The sequence below is a fragment of the Lygodium microphyllum genome, chromosome 16 (genome assembly GCF_053477565.2).
Source record: "Lygodium microphyllum isolate KBCC chromosome 16, Lygodium_microphyllum_v1.1.10, whole genome shotgun sequence".
Classification (NCBI taxonomy): domain Eukaryota; kingdom Viridiplantae; phylum Streptophyta; class Polypodiopsida; order Schizaeales; family Lygodiaceae; genus Lygodium; species Lygodium microphyllum.
This window is the reverse complement of record NC_141150.1, coordinates 134,501,397-134,517,239: the sequence shown is the minus strand read 5'-3', so window position 1 is coordinate 134,517,239 and position 15,843 is coordinate 134,501,397. Positions and strand designations below refer to the sequence as shown.

The following is a 15,843-nucleotide window of genomic DNA, read 5'->3' as shown; positions in this document are numbered from 1 at the left end:
TATTGTGGTGCACACAACAAGTGTTTCTAGGGATTACACATTCCATGACAAACCTTATAGGCTCAACCCACTATTTGAAGTTGGAATAACTCATGTAGTTCTAAGGTGAATTGAATAATAACGTATTTTACCATAATGATAGAAAGGCTTTCTTTTGCTACGTTTCCACCTCTTTCCTCGCTGCATTTGTTTACTTCATGCACTTGGCTTTTCTAAGGCTTTTGCTAGAGCTGTCCATTCTCGTGTAGAGGGAGAGGTGCATCAATAAGTGACATAAAGTAAAGAAACTTGTGGAGCATTATTATGTCATGTACTCCTTCCTCTTTGAGCGTTCCCATCAGCTACATTTTAAAGGGTAACTTCGTGATAAAGACATTCTTGTAGAGGCTTCAAAGTTACCATAATTATTTCGTCCGGTGGGAAGTTTAGCCAAGAACAAGCGCCAAGAGTGATCCTTCAAATCCCCTTTTGTTGTTATTTGAGAGCATAGAACGTTCCGAATGAGTATCCTCGTGTTTATCTCGGGTGGAGTTCTCTTTGATGATCGCTTCTTTTTGGACCCATTCTTCCTCTCCATTATTCATAACTTCTTTACCCATTGGTGTTGGTAGGCTCGTAAGAATGGGCCGGGCCACCTTTCATGTGCCGCCTTACTTACGACAAACATGGCTACCTTTACTTCTAACGTCTAAACTCTAGTCAAGTCTCTAGGCCTTACAAAATTCCAACACAAACAAACGGTGGGGGAGGAGGGGGCCGCGGGGCCGTGTGAAAGAGGGGACGGGTTTCGTTTTTATGTTTTGAATGATGGCAGGAGCATAATTACCGTGGACGGCACACTCAACGGTAATGTGAGAGAGCATTTTGTCCCTACTTTTTGTCATGCACTCCTCTCTTTTGCTATGCAATTGCCAGAAATCTTGGATAATTTATTGTTGGTTTCACATGGCACGGGATTCAACCAAACCCCCCCCCCCCCCCTTCTTCCATTCTACGCTTCCTTTGTTGGTTTGGCCATTTTCAAGGGCAGGGCCAAACCGGCGACTTTTCGTTAGGTAGCGGTGGGGCATGCCACTCCACCATTTTCCACAGCACTACCCTCTTCATGCTACTCCACTACTCGCACACACACCACATAATAAAAAAGAAAGGGAGGGAGGGGGAAGAGAGATAAAGAGAGAGAGAGTGTGTGTGTGTCACTGTGAGTAAGCGATACAAATGTGTGGGCAGGCGCTTGGTTTTGTTTTGACAAAAACGCCAAGCTTTCGCTTACTAAGGGGGCTAGTGCTGTTTGCTGTACACAGCTAAGATTGGTGGGGAAACTTGAAAGGCAGAATACGGGTCAGGGCTGGAATCGTTATTGTGCGCACCCTAATAATAAAGCTTCTCTCGGCCTTCGAATAAACGGAAGACAGCCAGCCAGCCACACACAAATGCAAACAAGTAGGTAGCATATAGCATAACACGGAGAGAGAGAGGGGACCCCTCTTCCACTATCTTTTCTGTTCTCTCGTCCTGCAAGGTTACAAACTCCCAGCTTGTAGATTGTGATAGCTGGGGGTCCATCCACAGCTCACGCTAACGGGGTTCTGAGAGAGAAGTTTATCTGAGAGAGAGGTGAGGGTGGAGGCAAGCTGGCAGAAAAGAGGCATGTTGACCTTAAGGGCCTTGCTTCTAGACGATTGATTGGGTGGATGCTTCTCACCTCTTTTGTTTTCTCTTGTTTTATTTATGGTTTTTCTAACCGGAAGAGTGTAGGATACTAGACTGCTGTGCCCTGATCTCCCGGCTCATTCTCTTTAAAGTCTTCAGGCCAGCACAGAGGAGAACTGGCACCGCAGACAAAGGAAGTACACCCCGGTCTAGCTAGCTAGATCATAGATGTGTAGCTAAAGAAGGAGCCTGCAGACAGCTCTGGCATTTTGTGTCTGAGCACTAGCACTCTGTTGTTTGCGGATCCGTTTCTGTTTTCTGGTGGCTGCTAGCGTTGAGAAGAAGAGAGCTGAGCGGCGTGGTACGAGCATTGTGTGATCTCGTTGGCTGTCTGATGCGGTGGTTGTTGATGGTTGACTAATGTGAGTATATGTGTGTGCGTGTTCGTTGCAGCTGCGGCTCCACTGTCTTGGTTTGAGGAAAGTGTTTTATGGTGCGGTGACACTCTCACAGCAGCGGATATAGCGTAAGGTGGGGGGCGAACCTGGCGAAGGTCAAGCGGGATAATGACAGGGAGGTGGCAAAGGAGAAGGAGCAGAAACAGCAGGGAAAGATGACGAGGGCCGGCATCAGTCTTGGAAGGATGACGATGACTCCGAGGATGCTAGTGGTGGTCGTGATGGTGGTGGCGATGGTGGCAGGATGTGCGGAGGCCGGCAGCAGCAGCCAGCTCAGCGCACAAGACAGGCTGGAGATTGAGCACCTGCAGCGTCTCCACGTGGCGGAGTTCTACTCGCAGGGCCGGCGGCAGCGCCAGCGGCGCTTGGTGCTGGAGGCAGAGGCGGACGTACTGGAGTTCGACAATGACAAGCTCCGAGACGCCTACATCGCGCTGCAGGCGTGGAAGCGCGTCATCTTCTCGGACCCGCACAACGTCACTGCCACGTGGGTGGGCGAGGACGTGTGCAACTACAAGGGCATCTTCTGCGCGCCGGCGCCTTACGATGAGTGCATCGAGACAGTGGCCGGCATCGACCTGAACCACCGCGATCTGGCGGGTTTCCTGCCGGAAGAGCTGGGCCTGCTGACGGACCTGGCTCTCTTCCACCTCAACTCCAACCGCTTCTGCGGGACGGTGCCTCTCAGCTTCTCCAAGCTCACCCTCTTGTTCGAGCTGGACCTCAGCAACAACCGCTTCGTGGGGCCCTTTCCCAACGTGGTCCTGTCGCTGCCGTCCCTCAAGTACCTGGACCTCCGCTTCAACGAGTTCGAGGGCTCGCTGCCGTCCGATCTCTTCTCCAAGGACCTGGACGCCCTCTTCCTCAACAACAACCGCTTCTCCACCTCCATTCCGCCCACGCTGGGCCGCTCCACGGTGTCGGTGCTGGTCCTGGCCAACACGCGCGTCTCCGGCTGCGTGCCGGCCGGCATCGGCGGCATGAGCGCCACCCTCGAGGAGGTCATCCTGCTCAATAACAACCTGTCCGGCTGCCTCAACCCGGGCATCGGCCAGCTCCGCAACCTCACCGTCCTGGACCTCAGCTTCAACAGCCTCTCGGGGCCCCTTCCCGAGACCATCGCCGAGATGGTCAGCCTTCAGCAGCTTGACGTGGCACACAACCTCTTCACCGGCGAGGTCCCGCCCGAGATCTGCGCCCTCCCGGACCTCCAGAACTTCACCTACTCCTTCAACCTTTTCACCTCCGAGGCCCCCAACTGCCTAGCGCTGCCCTCCTCCGGAGTGTCCATCTCCGACCGAGGTAACTGCATCTCCGGCCGGCCGGCGCAGCGTTCCGTCCAGGAGTGCTCCGCATTGCAGCCTCCCAGCTGCGAGGAGCTCTCCTGTGGGCCGAAGCCGCCACCCCCGCCTCCGTCTCCGCCCCCACCCTCGCCTCCTCCACCCTCACCCCCGCCGCCTCCGCCGTCACCCCCACCCCCCCCACCTCCTCTGTCCCCACCCCCACCCCCATCAGCCCCGCCCGTTATTCCTCCGCCCCCGCCTCCATCTCCACCGCCGCCCCCTCCATCCCCGCCTCCTCCGCCATCTCCTCCTCCACCACCCCCGTCCCCACCCCCGCCTCCATCCCCGCCGCCTCCCCCACCGTCCCCAGCCCCTCCTCCCCCGTTCCCCCCTCCACCCCCACCTCCACCTCCACCTCCACCTCCCCCTTCCCCTCCTCCTCCCTCCCCTCCCCCTCCACCCTCCTGTCCTAAGAGACGGCCACGACATCTCCCTCCTCCCGCTGCCTAAGTGGGCTTCTCACCTTCTTCTCCTCTCTTTCCATCGCCTCTTACCTCCCACATTGTTTCTGGCAATCTGTACCTCGATTGCCTATTTGCTAAACGCTTTGAGCTACATCATCCCAGCATGCTAGTCACTAGTTCACGATTTACAATATTGGTTCACGCGGCAAGTATCGAGCATCACGCTGCACTGAATCAGGTTAGAGATTCACTTCTTCCAGGGTTTCTTCGGAGGGTGATATATAGGTAGAGTTCTATATATATATTTATATATACATATGTATGTGCACTCAGCATATATGTGGTTGGTCTCAACCAGAGAGTGAACTCCAAAGGGTTCATGGTTTGCTCCCTGCACAGCCAGGCGCTGTGGCGGAGCAAATACATGTAGCCTTTTGTGGACTCAAACAGGTGATAGCTACGAAGTTTAAAAATTTATATTGTGGTTGGTGATTCCACTTGCAAATCCACGACTTCACTGGTGGGTCATTTCCAAGCGTGAATCTGCTGGACAGGAAAGAAAAAATAAGTGCGTGCTTGCCTCGAGGGCAGAGGCACCCTGGGACGTTCGAATCGCGATGTAAGAATTGCTCATTGGGAGTCTCTGCCTCTGTCCATCTTACCTTCTATGTAGCTCTTCATTCTTTCTCAATGCTGCAGTGGAATAAATCATGGTGACATTCTTTAACAATTCTTTCAACTCGTCATCTTTGTTCGGGCACACTGTTGTAAGTTTCACGTTAGTGTGCCGTCGAAATCCACTCGCGGTGGCACAATGAAGGATGGTGTCCGTATGCAAGACCTTAGCTAATTTAATGATCCGTCAGAGATTGGATGATGCCTTACCCAACGTGTCCGCCACAATTACGAGCCTCAGATTGAACGGCTTATCGAGTTAAAAGCTCTTAGTTTCAGTCTTTTCAGTTTGGCTGGCTTCAATGTCCTATTGTGTTCATACATCTGCCGTAAAGTGTAAAGTAATGCGAGTTTTACCTGTGCCCAGTGTAGCAGCTTAAGTAATGGTCCATGACTGCATAAGTATGGTGAGATCATTGATGACATCTCCACCAAACCGTTTACTCTGACTTGGCTAGTCTTGCAAAGGGTAACTGTGATTCAGCAATCTCCACCATACTGTGTTTACTGTGGCCTGCTAGTCTTGCATGGGGTGCTGAAACTAGGGATCAAACAACTCTTTGGAAGGCTAACTGTCAGAAGTGGAGCAGCGGTGGAAGCATAAACATGTGCGGAAATAAACTGCTGAAACACAAGACAAAAATAGAAAAGAAAAGAACACGATACAGATGAGAACTCAGATGTATGCACGGGAAATGGAATCCATATATCTCTGAACACGAGACAGTCGCATACAACAGTGAGTCACTGGCTGTATGGGCACTGGCACTGGCTCCTCTCTCCACAGAGTCTGCAGATGGTGAAGATGATGATAATGACTGAGGAGGAGCCACTGAGTATATATAGACGGAAAAAGTGGGGAGCAATAATGCTGGTCGGACAGCATTTAATGCTGGCCGATTGGTGCATAAAATGCTCCGCTGGCATAAAATGCCACACCAGAAAAAACTTAAAATACCTAATAAAATTGCCCAGCCCAGATCAAGCTCAGACTCACATGAGCTGACAAATACTTTGCTAACACCCTCTCTCAGATCATGAGTGATATGATACAATAAAATAGTACAATGAAAAGGTATCAGAAACTATACAACATAGAACCACCAAGTAGAACCATGGATATCCAAGCAGTGGGTGATCAAGCCACCACCAAGGTGCCTCGGAGAGAACATGAGGTCGATGTCGATCGTACCAAACACCTGAAAATAGAGAAGATCATAGCACGGCTTTGTGTCCATCACCAATGTCTCACAGGAGCATACAAGACCATCCTGCCAAAAATGCCCCTGAACATAGGTGACCATGGATTCCCAGTCTTTGGCTAGACCGCCAAAGTGTCCCCTCATGTGAGCTCCAGATGAAAGCCTCCCGCTCTTTGTCAGATAACCAGCTCAGCATGAACCTGGATGTCAACCCTAGCTCCAAGATTTGAATCCACCAGACTGAAGTCGATGCATCAGGGACGTCCCTCTTTGGAACCTGTGCACCTGTATAAAAGTATAGATGAGGCGCGGCTGCCCCATCTGAACACCCGCTCACACTTCCTCTCTGGCACAAGAGAGTTGTGAGGGATGACCTCATCACCACAACTAGAAAGTAGCCGAGGAAGGGGCCACCAAACCAAGCCTTGCCCGCGATCCAAAGAAGAGGATCCCTTCCGCGCCTTAGACTTCGCCTTGGTCGGAGGATCGGAGTCGGAGTCTGATGAAGGAGAGGACTCATCGGTAGAGCCAGCATCTCGCTTCGTCTTCTGCTCCTTCCTCTTGGAAGCCGCTAACTTCTTGCAGTCCTTCCGGAAATGTCCCTTCTTGCCACAGTGGTAACACTGGGCCTTCGACTTCTTCTTCCCGTCACCCCTCTCTAAAGCTACATAACCCTCACCTCCATAATGTACCAGAAGCCACCCCTGTAATCTCAAGGATGCCTCATGCTCAAGAAGCATTGAGGTCATATGTGTAAAACTGACAGGAGTCGATGATGTTTGCGTCCGCAAAGCATTGGCCACTCCATCAAACTCCGGGGGGAGCTTGTAGAGGACCGTTCCGACAAGATGCACCTCGGGAATAGCAGATTGCATGTGCCGAAGCTGGTCCTGTACCTGCGTAACACGAAGAAGAAAAGACTGAATAGTATCTTTCGGCTCAAACTTCATCTGCTGGAGCTGGCCATAAAGTGTGACGGCCCGCATCCGCAAAGCATTGGCCACTCCATCAAACTCCGGGGGGAGCTTGTAGAGGACCGTTCCGACAAGATGCACCTCGGGAATAGCAGATTGCATGTGCCGAAGCTGGTCCTGTACCTGCGTAACACGAAGAAGAAAAGACTGAATAGTATCTTTCGGCTCAAACTTCATCTGCTGGAGCTGGCCATAAAGTGTGACGGCCCGCATGGTGGAAGGTGCCTTGTACATCTGCTGCAACTTTTGCCATACTTTAGGAGATGTCCTACAGGAGGTAACCGCCGGTAAGACTGCTTTAGAAATACACCGAAGCAATGCCGAGTAAGCACGGGCATCGTCCGAGTTCCATGTGAGCACCGCTTCCTCATGGTTGTCCTCATCAAAATCTTCAGGAAGAGTAGAAGGACGGAGAGGTCGAGCAATAGCTCCACAGACAATGTACCATAGCCGCTTCTGCACAAACCAAGCTTTCATGACAGCACTCCATGTGAGATAATCAGGTCCATGTAACTTATCATCAGTGGAAGTGCACGGAGGAGCCATATGGAGAGGATAAGAAGAGAAGTAGAGAAGAGATGGAATTGAGAGAGGAAACACAGCCAAAACACAAGCACTGACTACAGAAAATGAGAGTTTACATGCAATAGAACCCAAAATCTGATCAATAAAAGACAAAATCTGCTGCAGAAAGTCAAAAAATCAGTCAAAAATTGCCAAAAACAGCCTGAAGTAACAGTCACCCAGCCACGAGAGACGCTGAATCAGCAAAATGCAGGCTGTAACCTGGAGAAAAAACAGGTAGAAAACTGTTGCCAGCAGTTGCAGATGAAAAACGCAGGTAGTAGAGGGTGCGTAGACTGCAGGCGATGGCAAAACTGCAAAAAACGCAGGTTGAAAACAGCCCCAAAACAGGTCACCTGGCTGCGACAGCAGTCGTCTGATCGGTAGGGGTACAAAACAGTCCTGAAATCAGCAAGAAAACACAGCAGAAACACAAATCTTGAAAACTGATACCATGTCAGAAGTGGAGCAGGGGTGGAAGCATAAACATGTGCTGAAATAAACTGCTGAAACACAAGACAAAAAGAGAAAAGAAAAGAACATGATACAGATGAGAACTCAGATGTATGCACGGGAAATGGAATCCATATATCTGAACACGAGACAGTCGCATACAACAGTGAGTCACTAGCTGTGTGGGCACTGGCATTGGCTCCTCTCTCCACAGAGTCTGCAGATGGTGAAGATGATGATAATGACTGAGGAGGAGCCATTGAGTATATATAGACTGAAAAAGTGGGGAGCAATAATGCTGGTCGGACAGCATTTAATGCTGGTCGACTGGTGCATAAAATGCTCCACTGGCATAAAATGCCACACCAGACAAAACCTAAAATACCTAATAAAAATGCCCAGCCCAGATCAAGCTCAGACTCACACATGAGCTGACAAATACTCTGCTAACACTAACGTGGTGGTAGTACCATCCTACTCTTGCTAATGTGGTGGCAGTACCATCATGCCACCTTAATGACACACGTACGTGCATATAGAAGGGCTCGACGAAGTGTCAGATAATTGAGATGCTTGTAGAACCTTTGTCTCGCGTTATTAAGGTGGCATTACCATCATGCCACCTGTGCACGTGCCTGTATGCAGAAGGGCTCGGCGAAGCGTCAGAGAACTGAGATGCTTGTAGAACCTTCGTCTGCGAATGGAAGTTACAAGCATGCGTTGAGCAGTCCCCATGTGGACATGGCGGAGATCGAGCGTACCTTGCGTGAGGACTATGTACGTCGCATCAAGGAGTGTAGGGTAAAAGCTGCAGAGGGAGCACGGGTTCACCAAGCCCCTGTGGCACTGTCACTTGAGAGTGTCAAACAGAGGTATGCTACTCTTTGGTCTGTTGGTGTGTATCCATACTTTCTGGGGCGGACTTCCTTGGAGGAGGAGTTTGCACGTTGGTTTGAAGGAACCTATCAGGGCAAGGCTACCCTCCACTAGTTTAGGTATGTCGAGAAGGGTTTTTTCTTGGTGGTGCCAGCCTCGAAAACCGAGAGAGATTGGGTCTTGGTGTCCTTTGTTGGCTATAGAGACTTGGGCCCTGGTCGTCCTCTTCCACCCCCTGACGGCGTCTTCCAACATGAATGTCTTGGTTGGATATCCCTTCCTGATTTGCCTCCGTGGCTAGATGGAGAGGCACCGACCATCGCTACAACGCTGGGCAAAGTTTTGTATGCTCTTGGGGTCACAATTGTATGGGGCTTACTCAGAGGAGAGCATCGGATTTGCATCCTCTGGGATCGTCATAATGAACTGAGAGAGATTGGGTCTTGGTGTCCTTTGTTGGCTATAGAGGCGACTTGGGCCCTGGTCGTCCTTTTTCACCCCCTGACGGCGTCTTCCAACATGAATGTCTTGGTTCCAAACACAAGCAGCTTTTGTCGGACGCTAATAAGGAGAATGCACAACCCAAAGCTTCCAACAAGAAGAATGGTGGTAAGAAGTCGAACAAGGTTTCTCTTAAACGCCTTGCTCGCCAGCCTCTTGTTGATCGTAACTACTATGCCTCGATTGATGAGCATGAGTTCATGGATACACTAGATACGCTTTGTTGAACATAGTAGGAGCTCACCAAAAATCAAAATGTTCTCTTGGAACATCAAGGGAATGGGCTCAGATCTCAAGAAACAAATAGTGTATGGGATCCTCCGTAGGTATCGCCCGCATGCAATTGCTCTGCAAGAGGTTAAAATTGATGAGGCAACTTGCAACACGCTTGACATTCCAGGATACTCTATCTATCATGACCTTAGAGGACGTGGACGTGGCGGCACCTTACTCATCATTAAAGACTCTTTGAAGCCTGAGTTTGCGTGGAGTCTTGGAGATGGTGCTGTTGTAGCTAAAGTTGAGATGTGGGGAGAACAATTCTTGATGGTCTCTCTCTATGCTAGCAACACATCTGCCCTCAGAGCCAAGCAATGGGAGGCAATATGACGACTTATCCAAGACCAGCCGGGCTATGCTGGTTGGGGATTGGAACATGACGGTTCTCCCTAGTGACTAGTCTCATGGAACGCGATGCATGGTGTTGGAGGAGTTGGAGGCTTGGAACCAGTTGGAAGGTGTGTGTGACCTTCCAATTGGTTCCAAGCATTAATTGCTCGTTTTTGGAGGATGAAGCATTTGTCAAAGCTCTCAAGGCTAAGTGGTCTGTAAGTGAGGAAGCATGAATGACCACTTCTAGGTGGTTGAACTCCTTGCATGCAATCTCCGACTTGTCCAAATCTCATGGGAGGAAGCTTGCTGAAGCAAAAAGATGCAAATACCGAGTTGCTGCAGATGTGAGGACCTATCTATTGGAAGCTTTAGCCCTCAACCTAGAAGATAACGTGCTACAATCTTTTCTGCTTAACGTTGAGCAGTTTCTCATAAGACGTGAGGACTCTGTTAAGATGGCCAAGGCCATGTTAAGAGGGAAGTGGAGTATTTTGGGAGATGCTCCGAATTCCTTTTACCTTAGCTCCCATAAATTGAAATAGAAAAAAAGAGACTATTGCAACACTGGAGGACAAGCACAGCCAACTGCACACTGATGAAGTCACTATTTCCAGAATGCTTGAGAATCATCTCTCAATTGTTGGATTTGAACCAACTACCCCTTGGACTACCAGGACAGACTGGAAGCCTTCGTGTAGGATGTCTCAGCTCCGATTTGCATGCAAGATGCATTGCTCCTTGAGCGGCTCTTTACCCTTGAGGAGGTACACTTTGTTGTCATGCAGATGAAGAAAGGTAAAGTTCTTGAACCTGATGGTCTCCTTGCGGAATTATTTCAGACAATTTGGGATGCATGTGGTGCAGACTTAGTTGCTTTCATGAACTCTATCAGGGTGTCTGGCACCTTGGAAGTTGAGTTCAATTAGGGTCTAATCAAGTTGGTTCCAAAGACCCCCTTGGCCATTAAGGCTTTCATTGGAGGCCTCTGTCAATGCTTAACTTCACCTATAAGATGATTGCCAAGACACCGGCCATAAGGATCAAGTACCTCCTGCGTAGGGTTATTCACCCGAGACAATACGGGTTTGTTAATGGGAGGAAGATACAGGATGCCATACTTAATCTTGTATTCTCAATGGACCTTGCTATGACTCACAGGCATGACTTTGTCTTGGTAAATGTCGATTTCGACAAAGCTTATGATAGAATTAATTGGCAATTCATCGAAGGTGTGCTTCAAGCCTTTGGCTTTGGCACAATCTTCAGGAAACTTGTGAGTTCCCTCTTTTCTAATGCTACTGCGTCCCTTAGCATAAATGGCAATATCACTTGTGCCTTCCCCCTTAAAAGGTCTATTAGGCAGGGCTGTCCGTTGGTGGCTACATTGTTATTTGCCCTGATTACTGACCATCTGTTGCGCAAGATGTCAGAGAGAACTAGGGAGAGAGAAAGAGGAGAGAGAAGACTGCAGAAGAGAGAAAGATTGTAGGAAGAGAGAAGAAGAATGACGAGGAGAGAGAAAGACTAGATTTAGAGAGAAAGACAGGAAAGAAAGGGAAGCCATAGAAGCTGTGAGCAAGATGGGAGAGAAAGACTGTAATTGTATTAATGTGTCAAAAAGATCTGTAGAATTACATGTCCTTTCCTTTTATACCAATGTCAGTGTGACATGGCATAATATCAATGTTATTTACACTAATTTCTTATTCTCAGCTTCTTACAATCCATCCCTTCCCAAAAGTTTTTGTCCTAAAAAACAAACCTAAAAGACTAGAAAAGGATAGATGAAACAGAGTACTACTTTGATACAAGGGCTACAAAAATAGGAAAAGCACTAGTTTGTACTAAGTAATGGAGAGGATCATAAGTGGGAAAAGTGAATAGGCCATATGAACATCCATTTTGAAATGATAAAACTGAAAACTAAACCATCATAACTCCCAGAAAGGACACTTGCAAGAAATAGACAACTTGCTGTCTACTACAGAACCTGTTGTAGTAAAATGGAGATATCTTGGGATGGGCATATCCAAATCAAGTGTGCTATGACTCAAAAGAAAACTCATTAGACATACTTGCAACCCATATAGATATCCTTCTTTTGTAATCAAACCAGAATTGAAGCTGAACCAAAACAGTAAGCTGTCCAGAAACTGTTTGCAGTAGAACCAGAGATAAATGGACTAATTTTCAGCTAAATAAACCTCTCAAAGATGAACATTTTGAACCCCAATATGGATGTTAGCCTAATGAAGGTGCAAAATCTTGCTCAAAACCTCCTAGATCAAAAGGTATTCCGTCATAATGATTGTCTAAGAGAATAGAATGCCTCTCAACCACATACTCCAATCCACCCGGATCAAATGGATACGATGAAGTATCCCCATAATCAAGTCCATGATCACATTCATAATCCCCTGGATCATAGGGAAGCACAATGCCATCTTCATATTCATGTATACCCAAATCATACATTATATCATCATCAGACATGTGCCAGTCATCATAACCATGATCAAGGTACTCATTATCAAATGCGTTCAATGGCTGTTGTAAACCTTGATTAAGTGTAAACTGATGCTCAAGAATATGATCATGAAAGAGTCTAAAACCTTCAGCATAACCATCTACATCTGCAAGTGCTTCATGTGATTCACCAACAAAGATGCCATCAGCTTGTATATCTTGCTCATCTACAAGTGCCTCATGTGATTCATCAATGAAGATGCCATGAGCTTGTACATTTTCTTGGTCTTCTTGCTCATCCTCTTGTTGATCGTGTTGTTCATTATCCAAATCTTGTTGTTCAGCTTGCTCATTGTTCTCTTCTTCATCATCAGCACTTGGAAAAGAAATCATCATTACATTTGGGTAATCATGAGGTATGAATTGATTGGGATATGGGGTACCATGGTAGTTATGAACTTGCTGATGATCAAAGCTAGAAGAGTACTGATAAGCATAACCATTACTGTCACATCCATAAGAACTGGGCTGCTCAACTAAGAGAGCTTCACAAGTATAATCATAACTATGTTGCTGAAAAGGTGGATGCTCATAAGCATAAGCATGTTGACCATAATAGCCATTCTGCTGCCAAGGTTCAATGGAATGATACTCTGCATTATGATATGGTGGATCATATTTATAAGAATTAACATGCTGTCCAGATGTACTTGCATACTGTTCATATTCATTTGCATGTTGTTGCTGTTCATATTCATAAGATGCATGTAGATCATAATGTGCACCATCAGCATATATATATTGTCCATGAGCATAAGCATTTGATTCAAGTGTACCATCAACATATACATGTTGGCCATAAGCATAAGCATTTGATTCAGGTCCTGCTCTTTTTTCTATAACCGCCTTCATAAGAGCAATATACCGATCAACTAAAACTCCAAGTTTGTCAATATTAGCCTGTGTTTGAAGCCAAGCTTGTTCACTAGAGCTGGAGCTATTGATCTCAGCTGCCATTGTAGTCAAGTTGAAGAGATATGTTGTTCTTGTCCTTGCCTGTGTTGGTGAATTTTAGGACCTCTATCCACTGATTGATTTGCAATTGTATCAAGCTTGCATTTGATAAGACCTTTTGAAGACTGAAAGGTTTAGCTACAGATTTTAGGACATAGCTTGCAAGTATGAGGGCATCATCATCAAGTGTGGAAGAACTGTTTCTGTGCCTTCTTTAGTTATGCTGAGTTGCTTTCTTCTTCAGTTATGCTACCACTCTGAACATGTGCTCCAAATCTGTAACCTTGCAATGCATGATCCAACCACAACAAGTGACCACTCTCAAGAAAACCAACAAAAACCAAGCCTTCAATTGCAAAGTAACTTGCAACCAATGAAATGGAAAATCTATAATTTGCTACCCTTGAACAATTAGAGAAGGTGTGTACTATTCAAGTAGACCAATGCATATCAATGCTGCAACTCCACATAAAGCATTGGTTGTTTCCAGCAGACAACTACAAAGGCTTCATATCCATCACAAGCATACATTACTCCTCCATATTCTTCCATACATTTGCAAACAACACTGATCAGTGAATAGGTCCCTGAATGCAATTAGGGACACTAGAAATTGGCTATAAAACATCTGTAGCAATAGTACTGACATGGGCCTTCAGTACAACAGACTTTTTGCATTAACTATAGAAAGTATGTTAGCCCTGATGGCAAAAGTTTGATGATGCCAGCTTCCCTGTACAAATGATCATCCATAATATCACTGTCCTCGCCTTAAAATTCTGGTTTCACTCGTCTAACATGTATACTCACAAAATACACAGTCCCTAAATCAGGACCAACAGACACATTCAACTGTACCCTGTCCTGAGATTCAACACATTAAGGTCTTCATTGTTTGAAGTAAACTCGATTTCATTTGTACGTAGACCAAAGGAAAATCTCTGACTGCCCTGCTCCTAATCGCTGGTCTTTGAAACAAAAAGCCTTGTCTCCCACCATATAGTCACCGAGTCCATACAATCCTTGCAATCCTGTTGGCTTGCCATCTACACCTTCATAAAAGGAGTGGTCTTCCACCTGTTCTAGTCATGCATTCTCCACCTCGTCCTGTGATTGTTATGGATCAACAGGACTGGAAGATACCTCCTTGTATCTCCACTTGGAACAATCAGAAGGGGTACACTATTCCTCTTGACAAATGGCTTGCAGCAGATGGTAGAGGGCTCTGGGATGTCCAAATTAATGATAATTTTGCCAAACTCTCAGAGGCTCTTTATGTTGCAGAGCAGAAGGCCAGAGAAGCAATGGAGATGACGACAAAAACAGGATTTTGATTACGTATTGCCATTGGTCTGAATGCAGGTTTGATCAGCCTTGATGAAGGCTTGAATCCATCACGTCTTTGCATGAAAGCCTGATGGAGGTCAGAGGTTGGAGGCTGATCTTGGCAGCAGTTGTAGCTGGGACTTGCATTCCAATGCCAAGAATATTGTATCTGAGATGACCAACAAGTGGGATTATCAATTAGTTGCAGTGCACTTTGTGGATGCTCACCTTTGTAGTGATCTTGGGAAGTATCTTAGCGCACTGCTGCTTTCCTTATCAATAGTGCTACATTTGGAGCTTCCTCATATTAACGTGTTATCAAAATTGATCTTATTGAAAGCTATGGTAAGCTAGCTTTCAATCTGGACTTTTACACTGATGTGCAAGATCTCTCCTACCTGCAGTTTGGCCTCAACCAAGATCCACGTTCCTCCAAGTATAGGAAGCTTACCAAGGATCTCTGTGAGCTTGTGGAGGACTTCTCCCTGGTGAACTTTACAACACTCAATATACAGGACAAGGAAAGTGTGGCAAACATAGTAAAGCTTATTGATAAATGCAATGGCTATGTCTTTTCTGGAATTGAAGGTAACATAAACAAGTTTATGATGTTGGCTGCCAAGGATCTGGACTGGGACTACTATAGAACAGCTATTGTTCAGGAGAAATATATGGCATACAGCTTCCCGGCCCTCCCTCTGCGTGAACTATGCTATTTCTGCGTCTCTCCCATTCGGAATTGCCCCTCGCTTGTTCGTTGTGCCGGTTCCAGAACGGCTTTTCCTCCCTGGAAACAGCACCCTCCTTTCAGCCCTTTCGCTCCCGGTGCTACATGCCTGTGATTTCACTTGCAGTTCTGTGAGGAAGTGGGCAAATCTTGGACTTCTTTGAACTCTTGATCCAGTGTGCCAACAACTGGAGGTGGAGCAGCTGAACGTACTGGGTCTGGAAATGCTTACTGTTCTTGGCCAAGATGGAACCTGAAACTGTGGATCTGGTCTCCAGGACTGTTGCAATACTCTCCAAAGTGTTCAAGTATGCCAATGTGTATCAGTGTACTGCAACTCCACGCAAAGCATTTGGCTTCTTCCATTTTTGCCTCTAGCTTCTGAAAAATCTTCACTGCTACCTGCTGTCTTTAGGGTTTCAAAAAGACAAAATACTTGTGAAGAGAGGTTGTTGAAAACACCATAGATACTGGAAAGAATCCTTGAAGAAGGAGAAAAAGAAGAAAAGTTTGCTCTCTAAAGCCTCTTCAAAGCCTTCAATAATGGTGCTCCATTTGTTAAGAATGAAGAGTAAAGAAAGTTTCTAGCATGAAA

General features: G+C 46.9%; 1 protein-coding gene and 1 pseudogene across 1 annotated transcript; both read left to right on the top strand.

The window, feature by feature from the left end:
• The first annotated feature begins 1,186 nt into the window (after positions 1 to 1,186).
• LOC148023466 (leucine-rich repeat extensin-like protein 2) lies at positions 1,187 to 4,587 on the top strand. Its single transcript, XM_087696439.1, has 3 exons — positions 1,187 to 1,690; positions 1,806 to 2,014; positions 2,107 to 4,587. The coding sequence occupies exon 3, from the start codon at positions 2,267 to 2,269 to the stop codon at positions 3,902 to 3,904; it is 1,638 nt and encodes a 545-aa protein (XP_087552565.1). The 5' UTR covers positions 1,187 to 1,690; positions 1,806 to 2,014; positions 2,107 to 2,266; the 3' UTR covers positions 3,905 to 4,587.
• Positions 4,588 to 14,283: 9,696 nt separating this feature from the next.
• On the top strand, positions 14,284 to 15,363 carry LOC148023465 (GPN-loop GTPase QQT1 pseudogene; annotated as a pseudogene).
• The last annotated feature ends 480 nt before the right edge of the window (positions 15,364 to 15,843 follow it).

What these genes read in the sequence shown, in the direction of transcription:
- LOC148023466 (XM_087696439.1), top strand. Translation starts at nt 2,267, where the DNA reads ATGACGAGGGCCGGCATCAGTCTTGGAAGGATGACGATGACTCCGAGG.